General features: G+C 39.1%; 1 protein-coding gene and 1 pseudogene across 2 annotated transcripts in view; both read left to right on the forward strand.

Annotated features, from left to right (window-relative positions):
- The window catches only part of LOC103084584 (cytochrome P450 2C18-like), a 47,551-nt gene that overhangs the window by 16,328 nt on the left and 17,173 nt on the right, over positions 1 to 14,050 (forward strand). Inside the window, 1 exon segment of the mRNA XM_082931522.1 lies at positions 3,907 to 4,048. Coding sequence (XP_082787648.1) covers positions 3,907 to 4,048 — 142 coding nt within the window.
- LOC103084026 (non-specific lipid-transfer protein pseudogene) lies at positions 10,571 to 13,652 on the forward strand (annotated as a pseudogene). The gene is made up of 2 exons (XR_014368718.1): positions 10,571 to 10,597; positions 13,131 to 13,652. The product of XR_014368718.1 is annotated as a non-specific lipid-transfer protein pseudogene (transcript).

A 14,050-nucleotide genomic window follows, 5' to 3' on the forward strand; every position in this document is an offset into this window, starting at 1 on the left:
CTCGCAGGCTCAGCGGCCATGGCTCACGGGCCCAGCCGCTCCGCAGCATGTGGGATGTGGGATCTTCCCGGACCGGGGCACGAATCCATGTCCCCTGCATTGGCAGGCGGACTCTCAAACACTGCGCCACCAGGGAAGTCCTATCTGTCCATTTGATTCTAGCCATCCTAGTAGGTGTGAAGTGGTCTTTCCTTGTGGTTTTGATTTGCATTTCCCTGATGGCTAATGATGTTGAGCATCTTTCATGTGCTTGTTGGCCATTTATGTATCTCTTTGGAAAAATGTCTATTTCAGTGCTTTGACCATTTTTGAATTTGGCTATTATTTTTTTTTAATTAATTTTTATTGGAGTATAGAGTAGAGTTCCTTGAGCTATATAGTAGGTTCTCATTAGTTATGTATTTTATACAGAGAATCAATAGTGTGTATATGTCAATCCCAATCTCCCCATTCATCCCACCCCCCCTTTCCCCCCTTGGTGTCCATACATTTGTTCTCTACACCTGTGTCTCTATTTCTGCCTTGCAAATAAGATCATCTTTACCATTTTCTAGATTCCACATATATGCGTTAATATACGATATTTGTTTTTCTCTTTCTGACTTCACTATGTATGACAGTTTCTAGGTCCATGCACATGTCTACAAATGACCCAATTTCGTTCCTTTTTATGGATGAGTAATATTCCATTGTATATATGTACCACATCTACTTTATCCATTCCTCTGTTGATGGACATTTAGGTTGCTTCCATTCCTGGCTCTTGGAAATAGTGCTGCAATGAACATTGGGGTGCATGTGTCTTTTAGAATTATGGTATTCTCCTGGTATATGTCCAGGACTGGGATTGCTGTGTCATATGGTAGTTCTATTTTTAGTTTTTTAAGGAACCTCCATACTGTTCTCCATAGTGGCTGTATCCATTTACATTCCCACCAACAGTGCAAGAGGGTTCCCTTTTCTCCACACCCTCTCCAGCATTTATTGTTTGTAGATTTTTTAATGATGGCCATTCTGACGGGTGTGTGGTGATACCTCATTGTAGTTTTGATTTGCATTTCTCTAATAATTAGTGATGTTGAGCATCGTTTGATGTGTTTTTTGGCCATCTGTTTGTCTTCTTTGGACAAATGTCTATTTAGGTCTTCCACCCATTTTTGGATTGGGTTGTTTGTTTTTTTGATATTGAGCTGCATGAGCTGTTTGTATGTTTTGGAGATTAATCCTTTGTCAGTTGCTTCATTTGCAGATATTTTCTCCCATATTAAGGGTTTTCTTTCATCTTGTTTATGGTTTCCTTTGCTGTGCAAAAGCTTTTAAGTTTAATTAGGTCCTATTTGTTTATTTTTGTTTTTATTTTTAAATTGTTGAGATGTAAGTTCTTCAGTGTTATAGATACAAGTGCCTTATCAGATATATGATTTGCAGACATTTTGTCCCATTTTATGGGTTGTCTTTTTACTTTCTTTTTTGAATTATTTTATTTTTATTTTTATTTTTATTTTTTTGCAGTACGCGGGCCTCTCACTGTTGTGGCCTCGCCCGTTGTGGAGCACAGGCTCCAGATGCACAGGCTCAGGAGTTGTGGAGCACGGGCCTAGCCGCTCCGTGGCATGTGGGATCTTCCCGGACTGGGGCATGAATCCGTGTCCTCTGCATCGGCAGGTGGACTCTCAACCACTGCACCACCAGGGAAGCCCTATTTTATTTTATTTTATATATATTTTTGGCCATGCCATGCAGGCATGTAGGATCTTAGTTCCTTGACCAGGGATTGAACCCACACCCCCTGCATAGGAAGTGTGGAGTCTTAACCACTGGACCACCAGGGAGTCCCTGTCCTTTTACTTTCTTGATAGTGTGTTTTTAATTTAAGAAGTTTTCGAGTTCATGAAATCCAATTTATTAATCTTTTTCTTTAGTTGCCTGTGCTTTTGGTGTTATATCTAAGAAACTGTTATCTAATCCAAGGTCACAATGATTCCCTCCAAGTTTTCTTCTAACAGTTTTATAGTTTTAGCTCTTATATTTAGGTCTATGATCCATTTTAAATCAGTTTTTGGTAATAGTGTGAGGTATGGGTCCAACTTCATTTTTTTGCATGTGGGTGTCCAGTTGTCCCAGCACCATTTGTTGAAAAGAGTATTCTTTTCACATAGAATGATCTCGGCAACTTTGTTGAAAATTAGTTGTAAATGTAAAGGGTTTACTTTTGGACTCTCAATTCTATTCCACTTGTCTATATATCTTGCTCCTTGCCAGTACCACACAATCTTGATTAGCTTTATTGTAATTTTTTATATGGGAAGTGTGAGTCTTCCAATTTTGTTCTTCTTTCCAAGATTGTTATATCTATTCTTGGTCACTTAAATTTCCATATGAATTTTAGGACAATCTCATCAATTTCTGCAAAAAAGCTAACAGTCATTTTGATATGGATCATGTTGAATCTGTAGGTCAGTTCGGGAGTAATGCCATCTTAAGAATACTAAGTCTTTCAATAGATGAACATGGGATGTATTTCCACGTATTTAGTTCTTCTTTAATTTCTTTCAGCAAGGTTTTGTACAGGCTAACTTACTTTTGATAGGCTATGTGTACATAACCACTGATGCTTCAAATTCACTTGAACAGATGGAAATAGTAATAATGGTTTATAAGAACTCTGCTCTCCTTCTTGGCCTCAGAGTAATTTTGAGTTGAAAAGGTTAGAAAACTGTGTGAAGTTGATGTTACCAATGAGGATGACTATTTTTTCTACCAAGTACAACTGTCAATAGGGTTAAGTCTATCTTAATGGTGTTGGATTACATAATATTGGGCATGCCACAGGTCATTTGGGGATTATAAAAAAACAAAGAGCCTTATTAAATTAGTGCTGGTCTAGAGGACTGGATAGGAAGAAATTATTTTTTCGTTTGTTAATGACCTCTGTAGTCTTTATTTCAGATTGTCCCATTGTTATTTTCAATTTTGAATCACATATATCCCTCATCTAAACCAACCTTAGTTGTCCCTGTGAAGGGCTTTTACTCTCCCAACTTCTGACTTGTGAGAGCTTTATTCAGTCACTTCCTTACCCTTAGCATCTGCACTTGTTTCCTAGACCAAGTTGCCTATTGCCTCATATCTTGGAATACAGTAGTGGCCAGCCCCATTTTGTCTTTGTGAATCCATTCTCTTTCTCGATAATCTATTGTAGGATGTGCTGCCATTGCACATTTTCAACTTCATAATGGGTCTTTAGGCAACACAGAATCCACATAAATTCTTCAATGGGAGAAGAGAATTGCAAACTCTTGATTCTGGCTTATAATGGTTTTCAAAATATAGCTCTAATTTGCTCATTTCTATCAATTAAGATTGTGTTTGCCTATCAATAAGAAAAAAAATTAACAAAGGCTTAAAGAAACAGTGGGTTTATTTATCTCACATAGAGACTCATGTTGGGCAGTTCAGAGCTAGCCCTGAAGTATCCCATGATGCTCAAGTGCCTTCCATTTTTCTTCAGCAGTCTTAAGTATATAGGCTTCATCTTCATGCTCAGACACTCATGTTCCAAGATGATGTCTACACCACCTTCACCTTCATATCTGTGTTTTGAGTATGAAGAAAGAAAGGGAGAAACTGGCATCAGTAGGCCATTGGTAAGAAGTGTGTTGCTTGGCCAGTGTAGCTAGAAAAGAGGCTTGGAATGAAATTTTTAGGCAAGCAAGGGAAAAGGAGTAGGTAATGGAGATTGTGTCAGCCCAATCCACACACTTTGCCATACCGTACAGTTGTTGTTTTAATACTGCACTCCAGTGTCTAAGATTGCTTAGCTTTATAACAATGTGTGTTGTTTTGGATTGACTGTAATTATATATGCTGGCAAACTGTCAGATAATTACATCATATAATTCCTAGGAAAAGCACAATCAACAGATGGAGTTTACTTTTGAAAACTTGATAGCCACTGTAACTGATTTGTTTGGAGCTGGGACAGAGAAAACGAACACCACACTGAGCTATGGGCTTCTCCTCCTGCTAAAGTGCCGAGAGGTCACAGGTATGAGCAAGATTGTGGGCAGAGTGAATTTCAGAGAGGATATTGGGTCCTCCATCTTATTTCTCTTAGAGAAGCTTTATTTTTGAAATTTCTGTGCCACCAAGCTATAAGTTTAAAATTAAAATATTTTAAAAAGGTTAAAAGTGAGACAAATTTGTACAATAGGGGAGAAGGACTGAGAAAAGTGAAGACAGTGTGAGCAGTAGCAAAGGCAGTAAAGCTATGGATTTCATCAATAAAAAATTCTGGATAAGTGTCTGGACTTCATGGGAAGGGATTTGCAGCAGGCACATCCAGCATAAATTGGCCTAGGATTGAATATTAGTTTTCTTAAGAAGAGTCCACTTTGAATGGTAGGTATGTTTTTGCAAAAATCTTTCCTTATTCTGAATAGGTAGCATTCTAATGCTAGGGTAGGGAGGATGGGGGCTATATTTGTTGAAGTATAGCATAAATTCTAGAAATTTGGTAAGAAAGGCTGAGAAAATTTCCAGTCTGGGAAGTTCTTTACAAGGTTAGATTTAGAAAAAGATATATGCTATTTAGACAAAAGAAGTGCCTAAAGGAATTTTTTCCCTTTTTGAACAACTTTAATTTTTCCCATTTTATTGAGATATAATTAACAAATATAAATTTATATATTTATGGTGTACAACATGATTTCATATTGTGAAATCAAATTGCAAAATGATTTCCACAATCAAGCTAATTAACTACTCTTAGCAAAGTTCAGGTATACAATACAGCCTTGTTAACTATGGTCACCATGTTGTATTGATACTTTAGATCCCCAGAACTTGTTCATATTATAACTGAAAGTTTGTACCCTTTGACTAACATCTCCCCATTTCCCCCACGCCAGCCTCTGACAGCCATCCCTCCACTCTTTGTTTCTATGAGTTTGACTTTTTTATATTTCACATGTAAGTTAGATCATGCAGTGTTTGTCTTTTTGTGTCTGGCTTACTTTTTCTTAGCATAATATCCTCCAGGTTCATTCACATTGTTGCAAATGGCAGGATTTTCACCTTTATTGGCTGAATAATATTCTGTTGTATACATCATCTTTTCTTTATCTCTTTATCCATTGATAGACACAGGTTGTTTCCATATCTTGGCTATTATGAATAATGTTGCAGTGAACATGGGAATGCAGATATCTCTTTGAGATACTGATTTCATTTCCTTTGGATATATACCCAGAAGTGAAATTTTTGGATCATATGGTAGTTCTGTTTTTGATTTTTTGAGGAACTTTTATGCTGTTTTCCATGATGGCTATACCAGTTTACATTTCCATCAACAGTGTATAAGGGTTTCCTTTTTGCCACATCCTCACTAATACTTGTTATCTCTTGTCTTTTTGGTAATAGCCATACTAACAGGTGTATGGTGATATCTCATTTCCCTGATGTCGAGTACCTTTTCGTATACCTGTTGGCCATTTGTACATCTTCTTTGGAGAAATGTTTATTCAGGTCTTTTACCCATTTTAATTGGGTTATTATTACTGTTATTATTATTAGCTATTGAGTTGTTTGAGTTCCTTATATAATTTGGATATTAACACCTTGTCAGATGTATTTCACAAATATTTTCTCCCATTCTGTAGGTTGCCTTTTCATTTTGTTGATTGTTCCTTTTCCTGTGTAGAAGCTTTTTTATACTGATGTAGTCTTACTTGTTTATTTTTGCTTTTATTGCCTGTGTGTTTTTTGGTGTCATATCAAAAATTATTGGGCTTCCCTGGTGGCGCAGTGCTTGAGAGTCCGCCTGCCGATGCAGGAGACGCGGGTTCGTGCCCCGTTTCGGGAAGATCCCACATGCCGCGGAGCGGCTGGGCCCGTGAGCCATGGCCACTGAGCCTGCGCGTCCGGAGCCTGTGCTCCGCAAATGGGAGAGGCCACAACAGTGAGAGGCCCGCATAACGCAAGGAAAAAAAAAAAAAAAAAAAAAATTATTGCCAAGACCGTGTCAAGGAACTTTTCCCCTATGTTTTTTACTAGGAGCTTTATGATTTGAGGTCTTACATTTAAGTCTTTAAACCATTTTGAATTAATTTTTATGAATGGTGTAAGATAAGGATCAAGTTATATTCTTTTGTATGAGAATATCCAGTTTTCCCAGCACCATTTATTGAAGAGACTATCATTTTCCCACTGTGTATTCTTGGCACCCTTGTCAAAGAGAGTGACTGTAGATACCTGGATTTACAGATCTTTCTCAACTTACAATGGGGTTACATTCCAGTGAACCCATTTTAAGTTGAAAATGTTATATGTCAAAAATGTGCTTAATACATCTAACCTACTAAATAGCATAGTTTAGTTCAGCCTACCTTAAACATGCTCAGAACACATACATTAGTCTATAGTTGGGCAAAATCACCTGCCACAAAGTTTATTTTATTATAAACATTGAATATCTCATGTAATTTATTGAATACTGTACTGAAAGTGAGAAACAGAATAGTTGTATGGGTACAGAATGTGGTTGTAAATGTATTGGTTGTTTATCCTCATGATTGCATGGCTGACTGGGAGCTGTGGCTTGCTGCTGCCACCCAGCATTATGAGAGAGTATCATACTGCATATTGCTAGTCTAAGAAAGGACCAAAATTCAAAATTCCAAGTACAGTTTCTACTCAATGCATATGGCTTTTCTACCATTGTAAAGTGGAAAAAACTGTAAATGGTACTGTCATAAGTTGAGGACCATCTGTATTTCTGCTGTATTCATTATGTTCCATTGATCTATGTGTCTGTTTTTATGCCAGTATTCTACTGTTTTTATTACTGTATCTTTGTAATATAGTTTAAAATCAAAGTGTGGTGCCTCCAGCTTTGTTTTTCTTTCTCAAGATTGTTTGGTTTGTTCAAGGTTTTTTTGTGGTTCCATATGAATTTTAAGATTCCTTTTTCTATTTCTGTGAAAATGTCATTAGAATTTTGATAAGGATTACATTGAATCAGTAGATTGCTTTAGGTAATGTGGACATTTAGAGAATATTCATTCTTCTAATCCATGACTGCAGGATATCTTTTTATTTGTGTTCTCTTCAATTCTTTTTAATCAGTGTTTTATAGTTTCTGATGTACAGATCTTTCACCTCTTTAGTCAGATTTATTACTAAGTGTTCTATTCTTTTTGATGGTTTTTTTTTTTTTTTTTTTTTTTTTGCGGTACACGGGCCTCTCACTGCTATGGCCTCTCCCGCTGCGGAGCACAGGCTCTGGACGCGCAGGCTCAGCGGCCATGGCTCATGGGCCCAGCCGCTCCGCGGCACGTGGGATCCTCCCGGACCGGGGCACGAACCCATGTCCGCCGCATCGGCAGGCGGACTCTCAACCACTGCGCCATCAGGGAAGCCCCTTTTTGATGTTTTTTTTTGTTTTTTTTTTTTTAAAGATCATACCTGCCATTTTATTATTTTATGTGTGTGTGTGTGTGTGTGTGTGTGTGTGTGTATGTTAAGGAAGAACATTCACAAACTTTAGGATTTTAGTGTTGTTTTGTTTTGCGGCACACGGGCCTCTCACTGTTGTGGCCTCTCCTGTTGCGGAGCACAGGCTCCGGACGCGCAGGCTCAGCGGCCATGGCTCACGGGTCTAGCTGCTCTGCAGCACGTGGGATCCTCCCGGACCGGGGCACAAACCCATGTCCACCGCATCGGCAGGCGGACTCTCAACCACTGCGCCACCAGGGAAGCCCCTGATGGTTTTATAAGTGGATTATTTTTATCATTTCTCTCTCAGTTCATTGTTAGTATATAGAAACAACTGATTTCTATACACTGAGTTGTATTTTGCTATTTTACTGAATTTGTTTATTAATTCTAACAGTTTTCGGTGTAGTCTTTAGGATTTTCTGTATGTAAGATCCTATCATTGTAAATAGAGACAATTTAACTTCTTCCTTTACAAAATGGATGCCTTTATTTTTCTTGTCTAATGCTTTGGCTAGGACTTCTAGTACTATGTTAAATAAAAGTGGGGAGAGTAGGCATCCTTTTCTGGTTCCTGATCTTAGAAGAATAGCTTATAGTAATATTAAGCAAAGAATTATATTTGCTTAATTGGAATAATATCAGAAAACACCTTTTGATAAAAATCCATCAATGTTGGTATAATTGGGTTAAAATATTCCTTAATAAACTGAGAGTTAAAAGGTTCTGGCTCAAAAGAGCAGGAACAAAATGGTGGGGTCATAATTTCATGTACTATTTGTTTCCCACTCACACTGGATTAAAAACATCATGCTATACATTTCATTTGGTCTCCAATATTCATTAAAAATTATAAATGGTTTAAAATAAATACAATTATACAGCTAATATATTTTACCTCTTAAAAAAAAGAATAGCTTATAGCATTTTACCTTTTTTTTGGTTAACCATCCACTCTTCCCTTTACTTATTTATTTATTTTAATATTAAATGCTTTATTGAGGTAACATTGGTTTATAACATTATATATGTTCCATGTGTACAACATCACATTTTGTATACACTGCAGTGTGCTCACCACCAAAAGTTTAGTTTCCATCCATTCACCATACAGTTGATTCCCTTTACCCATCTTGCCCTCCCTTCACTCTGCTTCCCTTCTGGTAACCACTACTCTGTTCTGTGTATCTATGTTTTTGTTTTTGTTTTGTTTGTTTGTTTGTATATTCCACATGTGAATGGAACCATACAGTATTTGTCTTTCTCTGACTGGCTCATTTCACTTAGCATAATACCCTCAAGGTCTACCCATGTTGCAAATGGCAAGATTTCTTTCTTTCCTTCCTTTCTCCCTCCCTCCCTCCCCACTTCCTTCCTTCCTTCCTTCCTTCCTTCCTTCCTTCCTTTCTTTCTTTTTCTTTCTCTCTCTCTCTCTCTCTCTCTCTTTCACTGAGTAGTATTGCATTGTATATATACCACATCACCTTTATCCATTCATCTGTTTATGGCCACATAGGTTGTTTCCATATCTTGGCTATTTTAATGCTGCAGTGAACATAGGGGTGCATATGTCTTTTTAAATTAGTGTTTTCATATTTTTTGTATAAATACCCAGAAATGAAACAGCTGGATCCTATAGTAGTTCTATTCTTAATTTCATTAGAAATCTCCATACTCTTTTCCATAGTGGCTGAACCAGTTTATGTTGTTTCCACCAACAGCATATGGGGATTTCTTTGTCATTGACTTTTGGCAGTTTTAATATAATGTGTCTTGGAGAAGGTCTTTTTACCTTGAGGTAATTAGGTGTTCTTTTAGCTTCATGCACTTATATATCCAGTTCCTTTCCCAGGTTTAGGAAGTTCTCAGTTATTATTTCTTTAAATGAACACTCTGTTCCCTTCTCCCTTTCTTCTCCTTGTGGGATACCCATTATCCTTATGTTGTCCTTCCTAATGGATTCCAATAGTTCTTTTAGAATTTCTTCAATTTTTTTTAGCACCTTATTTTTCTTTCCTCTTCAACCAGAATCATGTCTAGATTTCTATCTTTGGGCTCCCTAATTCTCTCTTCCATGGGGTGCCCTATTTCCAATGCTTTATAACAGTGGTCCCCAACCTTTTTGGCATCAGGGACGGGTTTCGTGGAAGACAGTTTTTCCACGAACGGGGGCGGTGGGTGATGGTTCAGGCAGTCATGTGAGTGATGGGGAGCGATGGGGATTGGCAGATGAAGCTTCGCTCACTGGCCCACCACTCACTTCCTGTCGTGTGGCCTGATTCCTAATAGGTGGCCCAGGGATTGGGGACGCCTGCTTTATAATGTGTTCTTCATCTCATTTATTGCATGCTTCAGCTCCAGATTTTTTTTTTAATGTTTCAGTCTCTTTGGTAAGGTATTCTTTCTATTCATTAATTTCATTCCTTAGCTCATTGAACTGCCTGTCTGAGTTTTACTGTATCATGTTGAGTTTGAGTTTCTTCATGACAGCTCTCTTGAATTGTCTATCAATTAGATCTCAGTATTCTGTGATTTTCAGTTTGGCTTCTGGAGAATTTTTATGCTGTTGTTACGATGGTGCTTGATGAGTTGTTCTTCTGCTGGTGCATTTGAAGTAGCAGACACCTTTCTTCATTAGGTAAAGGTGCTTCGTCTTTCTTTTAAACTTGTTTCTAACAATTCAACAGGTTTGTAATTGGAGGCCTTTTTGTTTGTTTGTTTTTAGTAGATGACACTATAGCACAGGTTTTTGGTTTCTCTTACTTCAGCTGCCTCTGGCTATATTTGAGAATTGGCACTTTCCACCCCACTGCCTTTGCCAGAGGTGTTGTTCGGTGCCCTCATTGTCGCTACTGATGCCTCATTGTCACTGGTGCCTTTTGCTGTTGCTGGTGTCACTGCTATTGCTGACACTGCCGCCTGGGGCACCAGAACGGCAGGCACCTTGTCCAGGGTCGTCTGGACACCTTGTCCAGGGTCATCTGGGCTGTGGGCTTCACTGCCGAGGTGGGAGGGTGGGAGTTGGAGGGCAGTTGGAGCTGTGGTCACCTCTGCTGCATTAGGGGTTTTCAGGTTCATGGGTGCTGCTGCTGTGGGCGGGAGGGTGGGGGTCCAGAGTTGCAGGTGCTTCCACAGCTGAAGGGACAGAGTCACAGGTCCTGCTGCCACTTCTGAGTTCCCTGTGGCTGTGGGTGCTGTTGTGACTGGGAGGTCAGAATTGTGTGCAATGTCCCCCCGCTACTCCTGGATTCTCTGGGGCTGTGGGCTTAGATGCCATGACTGGGTGCCAGGATCTCAGGCATTGCCTCACCTGTTCCCTCCATTCTGCCTCCTCTATGTGTTCCAATCCACCCACCTTAAAATGTAGAGATGTGTGGAATTCTCTGGCATCCTCATGTGTTGGGCAGAGTTCCCTTTGTTGAGTTATGGACGTTTAACTGGTTGTAGATTGAAGGTGGGGACAAAGGGAGTGTCTCACTGCTGTAATGCTGATGTCACTCCCCTCACCGTTGAGTATGTTAGCCCTGGGCTTGTCATATATGTTGAGATACATTCCTTTATTTTGTTGAGATACATTCCTTCTATACATAATTTGTTGGGAGGAGTTTTTATCATGAAAGGATGTTAAATTTTGTCCAATGTTTTTTCTCCATCTATTGAGAGGACAGTATGATTTTTATCCTTTATTCTATTAATGTGGTACATCATATTTATTGTTTTGCATATTTTGAACCACCCATATATCTCAAGGATAAATCCGGCTTAATCATGGTGTGTGATCCTTCTTTTTTTTAAAATTTTTTTAAAAAAATTTATTTATTTTATTTATTTATTTTTGGCTCTGTTGGGTCTTCGCTGCTGTGCGTGGGCTCTCTCAAGTTGAGGCGAGCGGGGGCTACTCTTCAATGTGGTGCGTGGGCCTCTCACTGCGGTGGCCTCTCTTGCTGCAGAGCACAGGCTCCAGGCACATGGGCTTCAGCAGTTGTGGCTCACGGGCCCAGCAGCTGTGGCTCACCAGCTCTAGAGCGCAGGCTCAGTAGTCGTGGCGTATGGCTTAGTTTCTCCGCAGCATGTGGGATCTTCCTGGACCAGGGCTCGAACCCGTGTCCCCTGCATTGGCAGGCGGACTCTTAACCACTGCGCCACCAGGGAAGCCCAGTGTGTGATCCTTGTAATGTGCTCTTGGATTCAGTTTGCTAGCATTGTGTTGAGAATTTTTGCGTCTATGTTCATCAGGAATATTGGCCTGTAATTTTCTTTTTTTGTACTTATGTTACACTTCAAAAGGAATTTTATTATTCCAGAAGTCTGAGTCCAGAAAAATGGTGTTTGCCCTAAGAATTTCCTTTCATGGCAATAGTTTTAACTTTTATGAACAGTTTTTTTAAAAATTAAAAAAAAAAATCTTTAAGCAAATTATGTTTTTCTGGGTCAGAACCCCATTGAAATGATGATAAATTAATTACAAATGAGAGTTATTCCTGAAGAGTCAGGAGATCTCATGTAGGAAAATGGAGGTTTCAGAGAGGGTGCTGGGCACAAGATTTAGAAAACATCTATTTCAAAATGGACTAGGTGGATAAAGCAGATGGGAGAGGAGACACCAAGAACAAAAGAGAAATGATAAATTGAGGCTTCCCAGTAATTAGAAAATTAATTACTAAGAGTTTGAAACATCTGCCTGAGCATTTGCAATAATTCTAAATTGGCATCTAAAAATTAGGAATTGAAATACATGTTAAAAGACCAAGAATGTACGAAAGAGTCAACATAATCATAGTTGTCTTACTTGTACAGTATTTACATAGTCATAATGATATAAACAATGAATAGTGATATAATAAAAAATTGTGATATAAATATATTGTGGAAAATTGAGTGAGAAGTGTGTGTGTGTGTGTGTGTGTGTGTGTTTGTGGGTACTTATTTTGTATGGGGTGGTGGTTGAGATGTAAGCCCTCATCTCACTTATCAGAAAGTCATTATACATTGTCTAAAAATGGATAAATCAGGAAATAAAAGTAGTAATTTTTAAAATAAATTTATTTTATTTCTTTTTTTATTTCTGGCTGCATTGAATCTTCATTGCTGTGTGCAGGCTTTCTCTAGTTGTGGCGAGTGGGGGCTACTCTTCATTGCAGTGCGAGGGCTTCTCATTGCGGTGGCTTCTCTTGTTGCAGAACATGGGCTCTAGGCACGCGGGCTCAGTAGTTGTGGCTCGCGGGCTCTAGAGTGCAGGCTCAGTAGCTGTGGCGCACGGGCTTAGTTGCTCCACGGCATGTGGGATCTTCCCGGACCAGGGCTCGAACCTGTGTCCCCTGCATTGGCAGGCGGATTCTTTAACCACTGCACTACCAGGGAAGCCCTAGTTATTATTTAGAAATATGAAATTTAAATTTCAGAAGAAACTGCTAGAATATTTCAAAGTGGCCACCTTTGGGAGGAGTATGAGGATTAAAGAAGATAGCATTGAAAGTTGCAAATAAATACACACATAACACATGTACAGTCACACAAACCATACATACATATACATCAGTTACAGAATTTGATTTTTGAAATGAAATTAATACTTGATTCCTGTTTTTTCTTTCTGCGAGGACAGTGATTTCTTGAGTTAATGATGTAATATTTAGGAAGTCAGAAAAAGGCAAGTTCCTGGTGCAGAGGTTGCTGTGCAGCATAATTTAGGCATCGGGGGAGCAGTAGTTGTCATGCTGTACAAGGTGGGTTTTCCTGAAGCTGCTGGTTCTTTTAGAACTCATCAAATTGAGGCTGCTCCAACCAGCTCTGCAGTTGATGGATTTAAGGCAAATCTTGTATTTAAGGAGATTGAGAAGAAGCTTGAAGAGGAAGGGGAGCAGTTTGTGAAGAAAATCGGTGGTATTTTTGCCTACAAGGTGAAGGATGGCCCTGGAGGTAAAGAAGCCACCTGGGTGGTGGACGTGAAGAATGGCAAAGGATCAGTGCTCCCTAACTCAGATAAGAAGGGCGACTGCACAATTACCATGGCTGACTCGGACTTACTGGCTTTGATGACTGGTAAAATGAATCCTCAGTCGACCTTCTTTCAAGGTAAATTGAAAATCACTGGCAACATGGGTCTGGCTATGAAGTTACAAAATCTTCAGCTTCAGCCAGGCAAAGCTAAGCTGTGAAGAACTCTCTTTGCCTACCTTTGAAAATCAAGATGAGATATATAGATATATGTCCATATATTTCATTGTCAGAACTTAGATTGAAACTACACATTGGCAAATAGCGTATTTGTTTTTAAATGGGTGTGACCAATCCTGTTTTTCCTAAGCTCTGGGTGAATAGAACCTGATGGTGTACTGCTGCTTGCTGAATTGCATACAACTGTGCATTACAAAGTTAATATGGTAATTATGGTTTGGGGTAAAATTGAGTTTTAGAATAAAATTAGGAATAGCAAAATCCAAAAACTATGTAAACAAAAGCTCTCATTTTGCTTATAAAGTATATTTGAGGGGCTTCCCTGGTGGCACAGTGGTTGAGAGTCCGCCTGCCGATGCAGGGGACACAGGGTCCCTCC

The sequence above is a fragment of the Lipotes vexillifer genome, unplaced genomic scaffold (genome assembly GCF_000442215.2).
Source record: "Lipotes vexillifer unplaced genomic scaffold, Lipotes_vexillifer_v1.1 scaffold325, whole genome shotgun sequence".
Taxonomy (NCBI): Eukaryota; Metazoa; Chordata; class Mammalia; order Artiodactyla; family Lipotidae; genus Lipotes; species Lipotes vexillifer.